The following is a 20,153-nucleotide window of genomic DNA, read 5'->3' as shown; positions in this document are numbered from 1 at the left end:
GATGAAAATGGAAACTACCGAAGGGGTGATTTCATTGCGAGACAGCACTAAAAAATTGGGAAATTGATTGAACTAGTGAAATTGACGCGACAAATCATAGACCGGACGTCTCGTCTCCAATAATCAAGGCGGAGGATAAGGACAGACATTAAGTTTTATTGTCAAGGGAATAGTTTATGGCTATAAATTCTCAGTAAATCGGCGAGTACGGTACAGGAGAGAGGAAGACCGAACAGCGCCCCAGGTGAATACGAGTAAAGGAAGACATGCAGAAAAAAAGAAAAACACAATATTCAAGGTCAACCTGCCACGCAGTATTGTCGTATAAGAATTCAGGTCGCCGCTTTGACACTCGGAAAATTAGAGTAATGTCTGAAAATATCGCAACGCCGCCAAGACGTCGGCATCGTCTTCAGATCGTTAAAACAAATCGGAGTTACCCATAAAAAACTCATAAAAGCAGGTGAGTTTTTATACAAGTATACGCAAAGCCAAAAAAGTTTTCAAAGGAAACGCAAAAGTGAGGGGGTGGAGGAAGTTAAAAGCGGAGAAAACCCGGCTTTGACTCTTACCTTTAACTTTTGCAGCTCGGTAATAGGGTCTCTGATCTTTGAAGGGTAGGTTAAAGGGCATGGTGATTTTCCCTCCGCCCACATACCAATTCCATCATCGTGTTAAACCTCTGCACCTGTTTTCGTTTATGAAAAACACCGCTTGTTGGCTCAGAGGTGGGCTATTTATTATTTCTGAAGGAAGGTCACCGAAAAATGTGGGCTCGAAGTTTATGAATGTTTTCATCGTTAATTTTAAGTTGATACAGAGAAGAGAGACTTTTGATATTGATTTCTCACGTTTCTAAATTAAAAATATTCACCTCTATCGGCACATTTTGATGAAAGGTACTTTTTAGATTAAAAATATGACCGGCTTCTTTACTCTCAATGAAGGCAAATTGAGTTAGCCCGTTAAAAAATTATTTCAAAATTTTGATTTAAATTGCTTGATTCAAAATCGAGTTTTTTAAAATGAGGATTTTTGTCGTGAAAACGCGTGAAAGTATTCGTTAAAAGACCCAGGTAAAATTTAGATTCTCATGGGTGTTTTTCTCTATCTCTCTTATTTGTGGCCGTGGTTTCTTCTTTGAAACTTTTTATCCTGAGATAAAATCTAAAGAGTGCACCTAGTGAATCACATATATTTAGACATTTTTTATTTTTCTTTCACTTTGATTCTCACTTTTCGTCCGTCACTCTTCGATGATAATCCTCCTCTAAAATTTTAAATGACCGGAATCTCAAATTAATATTTTTATCTTCCCCTCCAGCGAGGAGAAAAAAAAAGAAATCACTGAGTACCGTTACAGGAGCCGAGACAGCATATTGGGCCGTATCCGCCATTTTGAATTATATAGTTTTGATAATTTGACTGACTAGTAATATGTTTTGTTTTTTATTTTTGGACACGGGCAATAAAAGGCATAAAATATGCAAGGAAACTTGAGATACAGCAGTTAACAGGTTAACATGCTTTATTCGGCAGAGGAATTTACTTGAGTTAGGTTCCAACCTAAGAATACAACTATTTAAACTTTGGTGTGTTGCACAGTATCACGCGCATTTGAAGGCATTTTATATTGGTCCGACCACGACTCACCGGTCATCGCCACAGAGAGTAGAGTTTTGATGTGTTAACTTTGAGTGCTGATTGCACTGCAGACGTCGAATGCTAAATAATGAGCACTTTTCGCATATTAGTGTTTCGAAGAGCCTAAAATGACATTTCGGGTTAAAATTAAGTATTCAACTTTACATGCAGGACTCGAATTGAATTTGATTTGTATTATTATGTTTGATGCGTGCTTGAGTTATAATTAAAGCTAAGCTGATTTGAAAAATGTTTAATTCGTTTCTAAGGAAAAACTTAAATATTAGAACGAACTCTATTTCAAACTGCTAATACTTCCACTTCATGATATCAAGGATCATGGAACATTTTCTGTACCCAAAACTTCAGAACGTGCTTTTCTCTTTTCTTTCCAATTCTGACAATTTGAAATGGATGAATATTCCAACTGATCGGCAACATTTATTCATGGTGTTCATCGATTGAGCCTGTCGTGAAATTAAGTTCACAGCACACCCAATCTCAATCCCTGATGTTCCAGATTGACAAAAAGATACGGAGGGTCCGGGCCACCGTCCCTCCGGAAAATGACCATTATCTGATTTTGACTTCCGTTCGAATGCCGCCACTTTTGTCTCGCTATCAAGGCTCTCCCCTTGCCTTACTGACGTAACGTATCGGCGCTGAAACATTTGCCCCGGCATCTTGCGAAGCCTCGCTATGTATTCAGAATATTAAAATGTTCTCTCGAGATCTTTAAACATTAGAGGGAACCGGCCTATTTGTTATATTCACTGCTTTCTCACTTATGAGTGGGCGATGTTGAGGGGGTAATAGGCTATGAATAACGAATAGGGCAGTGACCTCGCGATAGCGAAAGGGATAGTCACTCGCATCAATGAATGGTTCTACTCGTTTGGAGCTATTTAATGAGGAGGACACAGTGGTAGTTTTAAGGTTTAAAAAGGTATTGATGGAACATGAAATAGTGTACTAAAAGAAGAGCTTAGAGAACGGGAAAAAAACTGTTAGGGGCTATCTCCTAAAATTTTGGTACAACCCCAATGGGCCTGTTGCAAACTTTTGCTAGAGCAAAACTAAGAGTTGTTTCTTACAGATAATGCCTCAAAAATCACGATGAGCGCATCGGCAAAGTCTGAAATGCACTCATAACTTCACAATCTGCGTAAGAAATTTGCGGTTTTTTGAGCTTCCCGCTTCGAAAACGATACTACGGTACAGGTGAACATTTTGTTAGAGGAGTCGTTCCATTGGCGGCAATACTCATCATGGCCGACGCCAGTCCGCCAAAACACGTGTGATGGGACGAGATAACACTGAACAGGATTAAACCAGATAACAATCGGCGTGTTTACGTTATATTTTCCTCGCCCGCCTTAATTGATCTTGAACTCTCCTCGAATTACTCGCGGAACTGCGCAAGCGTCGGCCATGATGAATATTGCCGACGATGGAGGGACTCATCTAACAAAATGTTCACCTGTGCAGTAGTATCGTTTTTGAAGCGGGAAGCTCAAAATAACGCAAATTTCTTACGCAGATTGTGAATTTATGAGTGCATTTCAGACTTTGCCGATGCGCTCATCGTGATTTTTGAGGCATTATCTATGGAAACAACTCTTCATTCTGCTCTAGCAAAAGTTTGCAACAGGCCCATTGTTGGATGATACGGACATTTCCAATTAATTGTTCGATAGCGCCGCAATTCAAGTTGGGTTAGTACCGCAACATTTGGGTTAATATCCTTATTTTATGGGGTGCTACCACAATAAATTGGAAATGTTCACATCATCCAACATTACCTATACCTTTTTTCCGTGGGTATACCAGCGACGTTCGGATGATTATTAACTAGAATCAGCCTGACTATTTTCGGCGTTGAGTAATTATCTCTTATGTTCCATTTTTCCATATACTGAAGACTGAACATCATTACACCTTGGAACTTTCTGTGAATTGACCCTAGGATTCAAAGAAAAAACTGTAAAAATTACAAGGTAGAATTTTGTTTAATTCTCTATGAAAAATAAATTAATGCATTAAAAGAAATGAAGCTACGACTGATTTAGTTGGGCTTTTGCTAAACTCGTCTACATTTTCCAGAGTGATCGAGAAGTCGAAATTCCAATGTGTGGAAAAGACGCGTGGATACGAGAGGGGACGTCTTCTTCATATCATTTTCGGTGCAGTTCACCCCGAAAATTGAGACTGGGCATAGAACGCTCTCCAATCCACAGCATTTCCCTTTCACCCACCACTTTCCAGGGAAAAATCTCACTTGACTTCACGAAAACTAGGCGGTCAGATTGGGCGCTTGAAAGAGAAAAATTACATCAAAATATACAGAAGATCATAGGCGGTTCTACGGGGTGCCAGTGGGTGCCGGGCACCCCCAAGCAAAAATTAAGTACGGTTACCGGAACCGTGAAAGAGGCTTTTGGGCAAGTAAAAACGTCGAGAAAAAAATCGTATTATGAAGCTCAAAAAATTGATAATATTTTTATTTCGTTAATTTTTGAAATCTGCAGGTGTCCAGAATTAACATTGATAGCCGTGTTTTACAAAGATTCCACTGTTTTTTTATGGTAAGATTGTAGTTTTGATGGAAAGTTTTGCTAAAAATTTTCTACATTGAATTTATAGGTATTTAAGTAGAAAGGAAGGAGAGAAAAAGAGAAAGGAGGCATCAAAGAGGGTAGAAAAGGGATAAAACTTGAGGGCCGAAACTTAGGCTCCCCTGAGCGACCGTTCCCTTCGGGGGCGGTATCCGACATTTTCCACCTCTGGCACCCCAAGCATGAAGGTCTGGAACCGCCTATGCAGAAGATGTCGTTTAAACGTGGTCTGGCAATTTTGTTACTGGGCGTTAGCCACTAGCAACGAAAGAGGTCAACTTGTAGGATTTTTTTAGATTTTTCCGAGACTAATTAATATCGAATTGTAGACCGCGCGCAAAATTTGTCAACGACGGTGGCAAAACAGAGGATGAAAAATGATCAGCCATCATGAGCGGTGTCCTTAGCTTCAACCCGTCAAGTCACTGAGTTCACCCTTTCAGCCCCTCGAAGAAAACCCGCGAGGAGACAGAATAATTATCGCTGCACACGGAACCTGTATTGATGAACCCACTTCTACTGTCTAAAAGAGGAGCGTGATTCTTGCCTCAGTCAGGATTTTTGTACTTTCAAAAGCTCAAAAAACCAAGTTTTCCTTTGTTTTTCCGTGGCAACCCCCTTACACAGGTTAGATCGCGGAAACCAACGCGCTTTCATTTCATCAGTTAATGCACATTCTCACGCTTTACACGAAGGGCATATCTATGGCTAAAGTCGTAAAATGCGGACCTCAGATTGCAGCGCTGCAAGTCTACGATCATATTTAATTTTTTTGTAAAATCAGAGTAACTCACAGTTTTTTTTCCTTGATTTTTTTGTGAATATCGAAAAAACTCATTCAAAAACATTCACACGGAACATTTTAATTTTTTTTAATATAATGAATAGATAAATAAAAATAAATCATGATTGGATATCATATCGACGGTGAAACTATCAGACCAAGTATCTCGGCTTGCAACGTTATAGACTTCCTGTCATACTTCATTTTTTGAAAGGAAAACTACTACATGTAAATTCTTGAAAACTTCCGTGACTTTTTTCTCTGCTCGTAGAAAACTATGAAAATTTCAAGGAATGATATTTATTTGTTCTCTTTTAAAAAAATAAAATGGGAGCAGAAATTTATGAACACCACAAACGAGATACGTGGTCTTGTGGTTTCACCATCGATGTATGTTTCATCTGGATTAGGACGACTCCTGTATTAAGTAGAGTCCTTTTGCACTGAGAGTCAAGACAACTCCCCTTCATGGAGTCACAAACGGGAATAAAGATTACACAAATTGAAAGTTTTTCATAGTCTTTGATCGGCCCATTCTCAAATTACTCTCTCCGTTCCTTCTCTCATACTGTTTGATCCTTGCCGAACCCGTAATTCCCTGGTCCGTTCCAGATTATAATCTTGCAATCGGTGAAAATGTAATCTTTATTTCCCGTTTGTGACACTGTGAAGGCCTAAAATACGGGAACTAATCAGAAATGCATTCTATAAAGGGACTCAAGTATTAAGGAGCATAAACTAGGGCGCGATGTATTTTGTGTGAAAAACAGAGCTCTCTCATTTTACATTAAACAAGATCATACACCAAGATAAAAAAGTAGAATTCTCACGGGTCCTAAAAAGTGTACTTTATATAATATCTTTGCCAGTGTATAATTTTGCGGAGAACGCGATGATGTCATAATTTGACGCGAAGTCCACTCCCGTGCTCACAAAAATTCCTCGAAGTTGAAGTTCTAATGACCCCGACTATCTCTGAATCATGGATAAGCCTACCCTTGTAATTGGCCACATTTTTTATGCGGAAATAAGGATGAGAATGTAAGCAAGGTTGCCACTTGGTGTGTAAATTTAAATGTCACGCAAAGGTTTTCCAGCTTATGGTCAAATGGAGCAACCCTGTTTTTTCGTTCAACCCTTCCCCCGCACAATGCGTGTGCGGTGGACTCTTCCATATTTTAGAGATAGACGGTCATTAAGACTTCAATTTTGAGAGCTTTTATGTGTTCGAGAGTGAATTTTCCAGAGGCGGGGGAGGAGGCTCTGTCGAGCAACTTTGGAGTTTATATTCTAACCGTCCTTAAGAAAGTAAGGATTCAATATGGTGGAGTATTTTTAGACCCGCATTTTTCCCCACAGATGAATGGGTCAGTTGCGCTGGTCACATAATCTTGTTTTGATGCCTAATTCTTGTGGATCAGCTAAAAATAATAAGATCTATCTAAACAGCAACTTTCTACGTTCAATATTAACCGACTTATCGCGCTTTGGCAAATACGGTTCATGACGTCATCCACCGCGGTAGTAACACCCTTGGTTTCTTCCACCTTGCTTTCAATCGAGTTTTATATTGAGTGACCATTACAAATGTGTGTCTTCTGGACTGAAAAAAGCAATGTGGAAGAAACCAAGGGTGTCACTACCGCGGTGGATGACGTCTAAAACCCGACTTTTCAAAGGGCGATAACTCGGTTAATATTGAACGTAGAAAGTTGCTGTTAAGACAGATCTCATTATTTTTAGCTTATCTACAAGAATCAAGCATCAAAACAAGATTCTGTGACCAGCGCAACTGACCCATTGTGTAAAAAAAAAATACAAATTGATGAAAATATCACCAGCAAATCTCTCCTAATCCTGACCTTATAAATTCGGGAAAATAATGGTCAGCACAGAAAACCCTGTTTTAAAATAATTTTTTTTGGGTACAAGTTGACAACAGTCACAACAATTTATGTGTAAGAACATGTTGGAATATTAACTTGCTTTAAATTATGTTTTTGTGCTTTCCTCAAATTGTTTGACGATAACGAAGAAAGGACCGTTGAATCTGCCTTTGTTCTTATTTTTACTTCTTCGCTAGATTTAAACTAGAACTAGTTTTAGACTGTGTGAGTTAGAGTTAGCAACAAATGGTAGATAAACAAACCAGAGGTAGATGTAGTTCCTGGGATTATAGCACTGAACAAAAATTGGAGTGGCCTGATTTATTTGGAAGTAGTTTTGTCCCTCCATATACTTTTATTTTTCCAACTTATTTTTCATCACTCGCCGTTGGTAAGAAGTTGAGAGAACGCTGATAAGCTGAGAGTGAAACCGCTACGTTTTTCATCAAAAGGTGGCAATAGTGGAACGCAATGGGTTTTGTAATTCTTATTGTTGGTATGTTGGAGTGCCTTCAATTTCGTATAATACTGTACAACACCTCTATTGTAAAATAGTGAAGCGCCGTGGCACGTGGCACGCTGCGGCGCGGCCAGCCAGCCAGCACGGAACGCGCATTGGCGCCTACAAACCTAAGGGATACCTCAAGCATTGCGCAATGCGTGAAGTATCTGCTTAGGTTTGTAGGCGCCAGTGCGCGTTCCGTGCTGGCAGCACGTCGCATCACTCCGCGTTATGCTAGGGCCTATTATTTAAACTCGCGGAGTCAGCATTTTTCAACTCATGATTTTTATATGTTTGCACTCTCTGCATGGATTACTTTAATTTTAATTGATAAAAACAAATATATATATGGAAGGAAAATTTAATGTGTGTTTTGTAAATATTAAGGTACATAATAAAATAGGACGTATTTGACTCTGAAGTATCGATGAACAAATGGGCTAAAACCAAAGACATAAAGACGGAGCGCTAAAAGCAAAAAATGAAGCTTCTTTTCAATCACCTCTACTATTGGCTAGAAGATTGGCGGCGAAATCGGGACAAGTTTGAAATTCAAATGTAGGGCGGGAACTAAATAAAATTGCGGAAACAAAGTATTCTAGGTTGATTTTTGCCCAAATTCACTTACACACCCATATTTTTATAACTTTAGGTTAGTTTTGGTCCGTCGTCGACCGATAATTTTAATTGGGAGTAACGGTCATCCACGACTGTAACGGCCTGTTTGAACCTGCAGAACCACCATGAGCAGAAGAAAAACTAACTTTATCTGAGATTACTGCCTGTTACCGAGCAAAAGTAGGTGTATTATAATAGGACGCAGTCCAAACTTTCTTAATATATTCGTTTTAGGCATTTAAAATACGTTTCGAAGAAGAAATGTGGAAAAATCAAGGGACAAGTTCAAATCAAATTTCCGTTTGCCGCCATGGATTCCCGCGCTCATTTACACACTCACACAAGCACCTAGCGCCAAACCAGGCTTCACTTTTTCCCCGTGCTTTTAGATACGAGCACTCCGTCTTTATGTCTTTGGCTAAAACCGAAGATAGCGTGCTTCTCGGTTTTTTCCCTCTTTTATTCATGTTAGAAGTTGGTTAGAAGGATGGCTGCACTTTTGGGCCCTAAGACCTCCATGAAGCGATCTGTCCATACTCTCGCTATACAGGTACTATAGTTTGATCCATTGATTGGTAGTTTTGAAGGCTTTGTACTAACCGGTGTGTGTTTTGTTTATGTTGGCAGAGCCGGGGTCCATCTCCGGGGTGGGTTCCGTGGCGGGCGTCGGTGCGGGTGCGGGGCCGGGGCGGTCGCTGCGGGGCGGCTCGTTGCGGGAGCGGCGCTCGGTGGAGCGGGCCGAGAAGCACCACCAGCGCCGCTTCTCCGCCCACATCGTCGCCAGGCGGGAGTCCACCTTCGAGCGGGCGCCCATCGACGCCGCCATCCGCCGCCCCTCCCTCGCCGCCGTCGCCGAGCGCGGCTCCTGGGGCTCCCGATGGGAGTTCCTCCTCTCCTGCGTCGGCCTCTCCGTCGGCATCGGCAACGTCTGGCGCTTCCCCTACCTCGCCTACCAGAATGGCGGCGGTAAGTCTACTATACTCTCTATATCTTTATTTTAGAACCACGGAAAAAAATGTGACGCTCGGCGGCCCGAAATTATATTCAAAAATAAACCTGGAGTCTCGATCGAATTCATAATTTTGACCAAGGAAACTTACCTCTTATAACCTAACCTAACCTAATCTAACCTAACTCAACGTACCTAATCTAACCAGAGACAAAAGCTGACCAGTGACCATAGAACGATTAGCCTGTTCTATCACGGAGAAAAAAACTTCGTGCATGAGACCCGAAGTTGAGGTCATATGGATCTCTGAAGTTTTTTGATCACGCATCCGAAAACTTGAAGTCGAGCTGCCGAAGTTCGGGTCAGTCATCGAGGCACTTCGGTATGTACCGGAGTACTTCAGATGTGTGGCCCAAACCCTTCGGTATTTATCAAAGAATATGTACTTCAGATGTCTGACCCGAACTTCGGCAGCTCGACCTCAAGTTTTGCGATACCAACTGAAAAAGTAGTATGTAAACCCAATTTTTAACAAAAAATTATTTTTGTGTATGTGCGGTAGTGTCGATCCTAGTTGTTGATCCTAGAACCAATGAGTGGTTTGATTAATAATCAAGGTTTTCACGCATCTGTGTATCTCAGGGTGGAAGGATAAATGAGATAACTAAACTACACTCTACAGAAGTGGAGACTGTATGATTACAGATGGACTCTCTCCAATTCGTCAGATAATTTTGCTCGGAATTTCACCTGAAGTTCCTGAAAATTTCAAGTCAAAATATTCATAACTTTTCCAAAAAATGAACTTTTTGTCGAGGGAAATTTGACAACTCTTGAATGTTCATACGGTGGTTACCACGGCGGTACTGCTTTTCAGAGGCGTGGCAACTGCGTTCCCACATCTTCTGGGGAAAACTAGGTTGCGTCGGGTAGCGAGAGGCGTATAACTAAACAAAACCCCTTTTGTGAGGGGATAATGGAAAATGTATAACTTCATCTCACTCTGATTTTTAATCTGTTAATGCACTTATTCTCCACGCACTGGTAATGAAAAGTTATATGCCAGCCTCCGCGCGTTCGGCCGCGCCGCGTATTCGCATTCAACTTGGCTGCGCATACACAGGAGTAAATCTTCCCTAGACAGTTCTAGGCGTCCAGTCATCGGGTTGTCTTGCCCTTGCCCAAGTTTTCACTTTCTCTGTGGCCCCTTTCTCATCGTGGAAGATACCCTCTCTATATACAAAGCTTTCTGGCTAAAATCGCTGAGGCGAGAGGAATCGAAACCGGGAGATAACTCTTTTCCAAGTTCCGGGAGAGCAACATCAACTTCACAAAACTTAATGTATTTTCAACAGAAAGTTTTCCAACATGTAAAATAATATCGATTTGAAACAGTCGAACAAACTAGAAAAAGCAAAGTTTACGTATTTCTTGAAAATGATAGAGGTGATATACCTCCGTTTTCTTATTTTATGTTTCTGATCATCATCAACAGAAACAAAGCATGTAAAATTTTAGAAGCTGTATCTAGATAAATAGGCACTCTTTCTATTAATTCAGCTATTTACATAGATTGACACTAGGTATTTTTTGTCATGTTGTCATGGGAACGGAGTTCCCATGATATTACAATCGTTCCGTTGCTTTCGCTATGGGATTCCCTATACCTCTGCGACCTTGAGCGTTTCGCCCAGTCTCCGATTTTTGGTTGATTTTCCGATGTATCAAAAACCGTTGTATTTTTTAGCCAATCATGTCTCTACGTCAAGTTGTGTTGATTGCTAAAATTCGCTTTCAGCGAGTTTTTTTCCACCTAGAGATGTCGTGTCTGACTGGTAAATCTGCGCAGAACCACGAAGTTCCGTTTTTAGGCAAATTCTTTTTTTTTGGAGGTTTTCATTGGCTATTTTTCGCCATCAGTTTTCTGTTCGTTGGTGCAAAAGATCGCCTACCTCGTTGCTCTTGAGAAGCCGCCATTATCCCACCTCAAATTTTAAACATAGATATAAAGAAATAATAACCATCGTACAAGGCGGAAAATTGTTCTGGAGGACCCGTTACGGATATATGAGCCAAAATCAGAACTCGATTGATGGATTTAATCCATGAATACAGAAATATTGCCTCAGCTTACTGCCGCGATCGCAAATGCATGGTGAGATGAACCTTGTGACACATGACAGCATAGGCAAACAATGTCTCACAGAGAAATGCTCTTAATCCGCTGTCACTTATCACGCCAGTGGCCGAACCGTTGAAATCTCAAGGACGTCTTTTGTGAAGCCCCGCTCAGCGTCCGAGATCACTTAACTGTTCTCTTTTTCTCCATCTGTATCCGTGCGGCGAGATAGCTCAGTCAGCTACGCCACTGTTCTGACTACGGGAGAGTGTCACATTTTGTGCGAGCGGGGGTTCGAATCTCGTAGGGGACAGCTAATTTTTACTGGTTGTATTGAATGTTTTAGACCAATCATCTAACAATAATTAATACTTGGCAACTTAGGAAGCACATAGGTCCCTTATGATGCGTATTCGGGCATATGTGTAGAGTAAAAATATCATACGTAGGGTGTCCCAAAAGTACCGGGACTGGTTCTGTAACTTCAAAAGTAAGATAGATACAGACATGATTTTGGTCTCAATTTAAAGATCAACTCAATACCTATCGATTAAAACCAAGATCAGCTCAATCGAATAAAAATTGACCGAGTTATGACAATTTGAAATTAGTGAGGAAAGTTTACCCCTACGGTTTTTAGGAAGATTTTTCGCTTACCAGGATTCAAAAAGTTAATAATTCGTATCCACTTTCCTCCGAATCTTCCATAACTGCCTTTTGCTTTTCAAAGTACCGTCCATCAAACCGGATGCACTTTTTCATGCGCTCTTGCCACTTATCCAACATTGTTTTCCTGAATTCTTCCTCTGGGATGGAGTTGAAGAAGTTTTGAATTGCATTCTGGATTTCGGTCTTCGATACGAATCTTCGTCCGCGAAGCTCCTTTTTAAGCGTAGGAAACATCCAAAAATCACATGGAGCCAAGTCAGGGCTATAAGGGGGATGAGGGATTGTTTCAACTCCATTTTTACTCATAAATTCACGTGTTAAGCTCGATGTGTGAGGCCGCGCATTGTCTTGATGGAGTATCCACGAAGCTTTCAAGTCCGACCGTTTCCGGGAAATGTGCATTCTCAACTCCTTTAGTACTTTGCAATAATACGCACTGTCAACTGTTGTGTTTGATGGTACAAAATGTTGATAAATGACACCTCGAAAATAAAAAAACACAATAAGCATCACTTTATCGGCCGACTTTTCGATTTACGGCGATGAAGAATCTTCCTTAAAAACCGTAGGCGTAAACTTTCCTCGCTGATTTCAAATTGCCATAACTCGGTCAATTTTTATTCGATTGAGCTGATCTTGGTTTTAATCGATAGGTATTGAGTTGATCTTTAAAATGAGATCAAGATCATGTCTGTATCTATCTTACTTTTGAAGTTACAGAACAAGTCCCGGTGCTTTTGGGACACCTTATGTATACTTTACGCGAACTTAAGCGAACCTGAAACTTAAATGCGTTAACTTCCGAAAACCATATATAATCCAACGAAAATAAATAATTGGTACATAACAGCTTTCTTGTATGCAAAGAAAATAATTAAAAATGTTAAAAAAGAGATGTCAACACAAAATTACATAGCCCCTTCAATTCAGAAGATACAACAAACGAACTGTACCTTAACGATTTTCATATCCCAGAAGCTAACGTTCCCATGACGAATATTGCTATCGCTAGCGATTGCAAAATCCAACTTGTTTTTTTTTTCATTATAATAATCTTTGGGAAAATTCCAAAATAATTCCATTCTTCATCATACAATGAGCTTTCTCCTATTGAACAAATGAGAGAAAAAAGAAAAACTTAATGTAATCCTCCTAGATCGTATTATACAAAAGAAAAAAGAAAAAACATTAAAATGGAAGAATTACAATAATGAAGAGAAGTGAAGAGAAGACTGAAAACGTCCGCAGCTGTAGATAAACTATTTTTTTTGCATATGAGGATTATGCAAAAGTTTATTTTTTTATGTATGCGACGGTCGGAAAAATAAAATAATAGTACGATAACTGTTCTGTTACTCCACTGACGTATTGTGTGGTAAACCGCAAAAGCGTGCATGCTGACATCGACGCACGAGACAACATGAAGCCGCAGGCTTTCAATCCTTAAGCGTGTTCGATAGAACAGCGGTACTTGAACACAATTTTGCATTGCAAATACGCTTCGCCAACGCTGTTGCCCTCTCGTGCACTAACAAAAATGCCACACCCTTTTGGAGGAGTGTGAACCAGTAAAAGTCTCATTAGCCATTGTGATTGTCAATTTCACCACCATTAAAACAATAATAATTTTAAGCGCTCAAATTTCAATCTGCGTCTTAAATTCTAGTGCACTAGTGGCAATGCGTTCAAATGCCGTACCAGCTCTACCACAAGATAGGAGAGGGGAGGGGGAAATACATTAATCTGTGATAACTTTATTTATTGCCCTGATGTCAAAACACGAAGGACGATAATTGTTTTCCTTCAATTTTTTTTACGGTATGGTGTACCTAATTTTCTCAAAATTTATGGTTGAAATTTTGGTGAGCGAGTTATTTCATCTCAACGGTGCTTTTCTTTTTCGGGGAACTTAAAAACGCGCTCACACAGCTACAACAGCTGAGCGCTTCTCTAATACGAACGCTTTGGAGCTTCCCCGCTTACTTATATTTGTGACTGATCAAACTCTTCAAGTAAAATAATAACAAAATACCAGGGAGCTGATCCTTTTTTTTCCATCGCCACATCATGGTAAGGTCTTAGAAAATAAGAGCATCACCATCAATGTACAAGATACGGACGCATAAAGTTTCGGTAGTCGGGTACCTCGTGGAATGCAAGGAAGGATGAAACATCGCGGATGGCTCTGGAATGCAACTATTCGTGTTTAGACCTGGATACACACGGCGACTAATCGCCGCGATTGAAAGACGAAAGCAAATAGAGAGCCTGCATTTCGAGCCATTGACGTCGATATATCGAAACCAAGGCTCTCCATTGGCTTTCGTCTTTCAATCGCGGCGATTATTCGCCGTGTGTATCTAGCCTTTAGATGCATACGCGTGCAGCATAAATAAATATTGAAGGCGATTTGACACTTTCCATCGATTCACAGTAGCCTTTTCGATCAGCTAAAAATAATACGATCCGTCCAAACAGGAACTTTCAATCCCCAGTAATAACCGAGATATCACGCTTTGAAAAATTCGGTTTATGACGTCATCCACCGCGGTAGTGACATCCTCGGTTTCTTCCACCTTGCTTTCATCGGTCAGGAAAACAAATTTTCTCTGGTTACTCAACGTGTAACTCGGATGAAACAAAGGGAGAAGAAACCAAAGGTGTCACTACCGCGGTGTATGACGTCATAAACCGAATTTCTGAAAGCGCGATATTTCGGCTGATATTGAACACAGAAAGTTGCTGTGTGGACAGATCCTAGTATTTTTAGCTGATCGACAAGAACCAGCATCAAAACACGATTCTGAGACCAGCACAACTGAACTTTTAAAAGCGATTCGACCCTTTCCATAGATTCTCAGTAGCAGGGCTTCGGACCCGGAGAATTCCACTTCCACGACACACATTAAGAGACCCGTAGACGCAATCGTGCTAGCCTCAATTGGACGTATTTCTGCCAAACGCAACTATGTGCATTAAGACATGAGCTCTGAGACCCATAAGAACATATGCATGACAGGGCTCACGCCATAATGCGCATAATTCCGTTTGATAGAAATACGTCCAATTCATCAACGCCCGATGATACAGTGGCGCGTTCCCTCTCGACCCTCTTGTCTTTGATCGCACCGTTCTGATGGGAACCTCTTAGTCGGAGGCATGTAAAGTATTAGCGAGGAAGGGATCGGGCACTCGGACCTGGGACGGTCGGCGAGAGGTGATACTCGAGGGAGAGTGCGAAAGGAGAAAGGGACGAATTCCGGCCCGGGAATGAACGAGTGGTCAATTACTACTTGAAATTAATTACCCCTGTGGGGTGTATCGATCCGCCGAAATGGTTCCCGGGCGCTAGCGGTCCGCGCGTCAATTGGCGCCGCGACCGTGAGTAATGGAATCTTCCGCCGGCTGAGTCTGGCTCTGGAGCTCCGTAGGAAGAAGTACGAGTTGGGTCCCTCCGAAGTGGGACTTGGCTAAGTAGAGCCTCCCAGCTTTGACGTTACGTTTGTTCCGAGGTATTAAGGAGCCAGATCCCAACTCCAGTTGCCAGATTTCACAATTCGTCGTCTCTCGGACGAAAGAACGTAACTCCATTCCAAGGTTGCAAAATTGGCCGAAACAATTCAATAGTTAACAAGAATAGACCCGTGCAATTTTTGTCGAAAATTGGTCTGAATTTCGCATAAAATTAGAAGAAAAATCAGTTAATTTTTCAGTCAGAAATGCCCAGAATTCTCCTAGTAAAAGTGCAATCTGCGCAAGGAAATTTGGCAACATTGAAATGCAGTTACGTTTCTTCGTGCGGGGAACGACGAATTGTAATAAATTCATACGCTGAAGAAAAATCTCCGGCCGTGGAATCCGTAATGGAGACGTTGCATGTGTGAGGAATTTACGATTTGACTATGGTTTCTTATGTAAAAGTTCGCGAGAAACACGATGGTGCCACTGGTTTTCTCTGAAATCCTAACAACTATTTTCTTTGAGGTGCGCGCCGGATGACGAGAATCACAGATAATCGAGCGCCTACCTCGCACGTCGCAATTTTTCCGCTCACACTAGTCTCATATTGTGGCCAAATAAGCGATGCAACTATTCGTCCTTAGCGGTAACCTTAGGTGGTATCCAGCTATATTGAAGGCGATTTGAGTATGAGCGGAAAAATTGCGACGCGCAACGCAAGTATCCGGTTATCTGTTGTTCCATCGCGAACCTCTGTAACATGAAACCGCAATAAAATGCATGTCATTTTGTTGTAGATGAACTTCTTTCACGTGAATGTAATTTTTACCCAGATACCTTTACAGAAAACAAGTCTACACTGGAAAAAAAACCACATTGGATCTAGAGTCAAGACTCTTGAAAACAATGACAAGAAAAAGTACTCTTGATTCAATCAGATTTAAGCTTAAATCAAGAACCAAGCCTCTCAATTTAAGTGGATTTCATTTTGATTCAAGCAAAAATCCGATTGAATCAAGAGTATTTTTTCTTGTCAATGTTTTCAAAAGTCTGGACTCTAGATCCAATGTGTTTTTATTTCCAGTGTATCTGCATGACAACCTTGGATGGAGTCCTCTATCTCTTGCTGGTCGAGTCATGACTTTTAACAGCTCAATCCGTCTCTTGCAGTGGCGCTTGAGGCTTAAGGTGATTCGATGGACGCCATATTTTGTATCAGAACGGCATGCGATATATCGCATCAATTGGTTCCATTTTTTCAGCTACTCGTCATTTTTCTCCAATTTTGAGATCGCAATTCTGTTGTTAGGAGACTAAAGGACCCTTACCAATTTTAACAAAGAGATTCAACGTAATAAAGGCGTGTTTTTTTTTTTATAGAGAGAAAATATCGCATTCGATACTGATATCGAAACTGCACTTAAATGCGATATTTTCTCTCTAAAAAAACCACGCCTTTATTACGTTGAATTTCTTTGTTAAAATTGGTGAGTGCTTCAGTCTCCTGACAACAGAAATGCGATCTCAAAATTGGAGAAAAATGACAGTAGCTGAAAAAATGGAACCAATTGATGCGATATATCGCATGCCATTCTGACAAAAAATATGGCGTCTATCGAATCACCTTAACCTAGCCTCTAAACTCCAATTTTGATCATAGCCCCGCTCCTGGCGTATAGGCAACCCTGCGCTCAGGGGTGTTGATTGACCATTCGTCTTGCGAATAGGCAACCGGGCGATGATCGGTGCTCGCCGAGCGTTCCGCTGGACGCGGCCGCCTCATTTGTTCCCATGTTTTGTTCCACTTTGTTTCACGTAGCTTTGTTCTGTTTGCATTTCTGCGCTGAGCGCGGACCACAGCGAGAGTAATTCCGCCTACAGCTCGCCAGCAGCTAACTGCTACCTATTAATTAGCATCCGCCATACCAGTAACCGTTCCTCCCATCTGCCTATATCGTTTCCAACACGGAGAAAAAAAAAAACAAAGGTTTACGCTCTCTAAAAATTAGCGGGGACTGAGTGCGAAGTAACATTATCCCACATTAATTGGTTGTTACGTGTTACGGTGGCGTGCGATGTATCGAGTGATCTGCCATTTAAACCTACGGAAAAGGATCGATAAACTAGGTGTTCGCAACGAAACCTTAACAATCGATTTTTCACCACAGTTTCAAATGGGAAATGTCGATAGTCGATTATCCACGCCTTGCCATTGGTTGCTTACTCACTAACATTGAAATAAGTGTTTAATGTGTCACACTTTAGATGATTCGGTCACAATTAGTAACTTGTAAAGGGCATTTCATGTGTGCTTTCCCTGGCGCTCATATCAGTGCGCGAAAAAAAATAATTAAATTGCTGATTTAACAATTCAATTGCTAAAAAAAACGACTACAACGTTACAAGGTAGATTTTTCCACAAAAAAATGCTACTTTAACAGCTATTTTAAGCTAATGTAACCACGAGGTTGGTTTAAGTAGCATTTTTGTATTGTAAAATCTACATTGAAACATTGCAGTCACCTTTTTTAGCAAGTGAATTGTTAAATCAGCAATTTAATTTTTTCCGTGTGGTTAAAGTGCGGAACCAAGCATCTCCGTTTGCGGTGTTGCAAACTTCCTGTCATACTTTATTTTCCCGTTGGAAAACTAGTCAGCCTAATTTCTTGAAAAATTTCTTGACTTTTCTTCTCGTTTCATCTTGAAAAAATTAAATCCATATAGGAACGGAAATTTTGAATCGTCGTAGTATACAAAAAAGGTTTCGTATTCCGGCCATCGATATATTGTTTTGACGTGTTGCACATTACTCGCATTATCGACATCAACTATGGTTTAACAATATCGATTGTTTTTCCTTTTTCATTACGCGATGGCGCCTGGACTTGAGGTGATTTATCCCGGGGGAAGGGCGTGGTCGCAGTGGCGTGAGATATATGACATCCGTTAAATCTAGAATCTCAGCAGATTGCAACTTTTCAGCGCCAAAAAAATGACGGTAGCCTGTGCACGGGAGTCTAAAAAAGCATTCGTGAGGTGAACAATTGCAAAATTCGGAGTTCTAGACGTGATTTTGGGTGTGCTAGACATTTTTTTATATCCAAGTTCTGAATTGAGTTCGGATCGAACTTTGATGAATATTTTTGCTAAAAATTAAGATTTAAGTGTGATTATCATTCATTTCTCAGCCGATGATACGTGTTCCTCTGGGTCGGGTCTATTACCTTTGGGCCAATTTTGGAGCTCCAGGATAACCTAAAACTGATGAACCAAATAACCAATCAGAGAGCTGCACAGAGATGGCAATACTCTCCCGTATACAGGTACTCTATGCTGCCGTGCTAAGGAAAAACGCCGTATGAACCCTCAGGCGATGCCAAATTTACTTTGATAAAACACGAATTTCCTGGTAAACTTATGAATATTTTTCTCCCAATTTTTCAGATAATTTTCTTCGCAATTTCACGTAAAGATCCTGAAAATTTCACGGAAAAATATTCATAATTTTCTTGAAAAATAAACATTTTATCGAAAAAAATTTGGCAACTCTCGAATGCTCATACGGCGTTCTTCTTTAGCACGGCAGTATGGTAGTCCAGTATAATCATCCCGGGAGAAGCGTGTGACGACAAGCACTTCCAGAGGGAGCAGAGCCGAATCGCTTCCGAAAGAGCAGCTTCGCAATTCCCGAAAGCGGCGCGCGGCGAGGCGATTGTTTCGGGAAAGTTGTTTCACGCCCGGAGTCGAGTCACGGACATGCTGTCAATCGTATAATGAACGCAAACGCGACTGATTCAATAAACGCGAATCAAAGACTCGAGGACTCTTGTCGCCGGAACTTTTCAACTTTTCTTCAACCGAGACCTGATGAATAGAAGTTGAAAAGTGTTCTTGCCTCCGCCTCCGCCTCCACGCCAGCCCTGGCCCTGGCGCGCAGCCTCTAATAGCTTTTTAAGATTAATTAACGTGATTTCCTGGTATTCGCCGGGGAATTTCCTCCCGCACGTGGGGGAAAGCTCAAGGAGATTTCCTGTCCTTGATCTCCGCGACGCTATTTTCTATTTCAGTTCCGCCAAAACGAAATTCTTGCTCTTGCTCTTATCACCAAACTAGGGGGCTCTGCCCCCTGACCACTACGTGGCCCAACCCCTGGGGCGCTTTGCACCCCAAAAGGCCGCAATAGTCGAAATCGCCCGTTGGCGGTTAATGAGCAAATAATTTTCATTGAATAACATTACGATGTTTCAAAGAAAAATTTCCCACCTAACAATATTCTTAGTGACTTTTTCTTTACGCTGAATTTTGATTCTTTTTTTTGAAGTCGACCTTGATAGGGCCACGGCTGTCGGTAGGATACTAATAGATGAGCCACCTTTTTTAACATTTTTAAAAAATGATACAGGATGTGCGGCTCTTAAGGGGCGTAAAGAGTGCGCTTGCGGCTGAGTCGAATAATGGTCAGAGATTGACACTTTGTTGATTTTGTTTGAATATGTTCATACATTTTCCTTTATTGATGAGGAATATAATAATAATAATCATAAAATTAAATATTATATTATTAAATTATTATTAAATTATATGACGCCATCGTTAAAAGTATCGTGCTCTATGGTAGTGAAGTGTGGCCTTTGACAAAAAGAACGCAAGAAATGTTGAGGGCAACTGAAATGGATTTTTGGCGGCGATCTGCCGGCATTTCGAGACGGGACCGTGTCCGTAATGAGAGAATTCGCCAGGTGATGAAGGTTGAGAAAGATATCGTGCACGACGTCATGTCCAGGCAGTTATGCTGGTATGGACATGTGCAAAGAATGTCGGAGGAGAGGTTGCCCAAACAAGTTTTGGATTGGGTACCACCTGGGAAGAGGCGACGGGGACGTCCCGTAAAGGGTTGGCGGCAGGGCG

At 41.1% G+C, this 20,153-nt stretch overlaps 1 protein-coding gene across 1 annotated transcript in view; it reads left to right on the top strand.

The window, feature by feature from the left end:
- Window positions 1–20,153, top strand: part of LOC109037482 (sodium- and chloride-dependent glycine transporter 1) — a 121,072-nt gene that overhangs the window by 22,825 nt on the left and 78,094 nt on the right. Inside the window, exon 2 of the mRNA XM_019052186.2 lies at window positions 8,677–9,015. Within this exon, the coding sequence (XP_018907731.2) occupies window positions 8,677–9,015 (339 nt within the window). The remainder of the gene's footprint in view (window positions 1–8,676; window positions 9,016–20,153) is intronic.

This window comes from Bemisia tabaci, chromosome 5 (genome assembly GCF_918797505.1).
Source record: "Bemisia tabaci chromosome 5, PGI_BMITA_v3".
Lineage (NCBI taxonomy): Eukaryota > Metazoa > Arthropoda > Insecta > Hemiptera > Aleyrodidae > Bemisia > Bemisia tabaci.
This window is presented reverse-complemented; position numbering and strand designations above follow the sequence as displayed.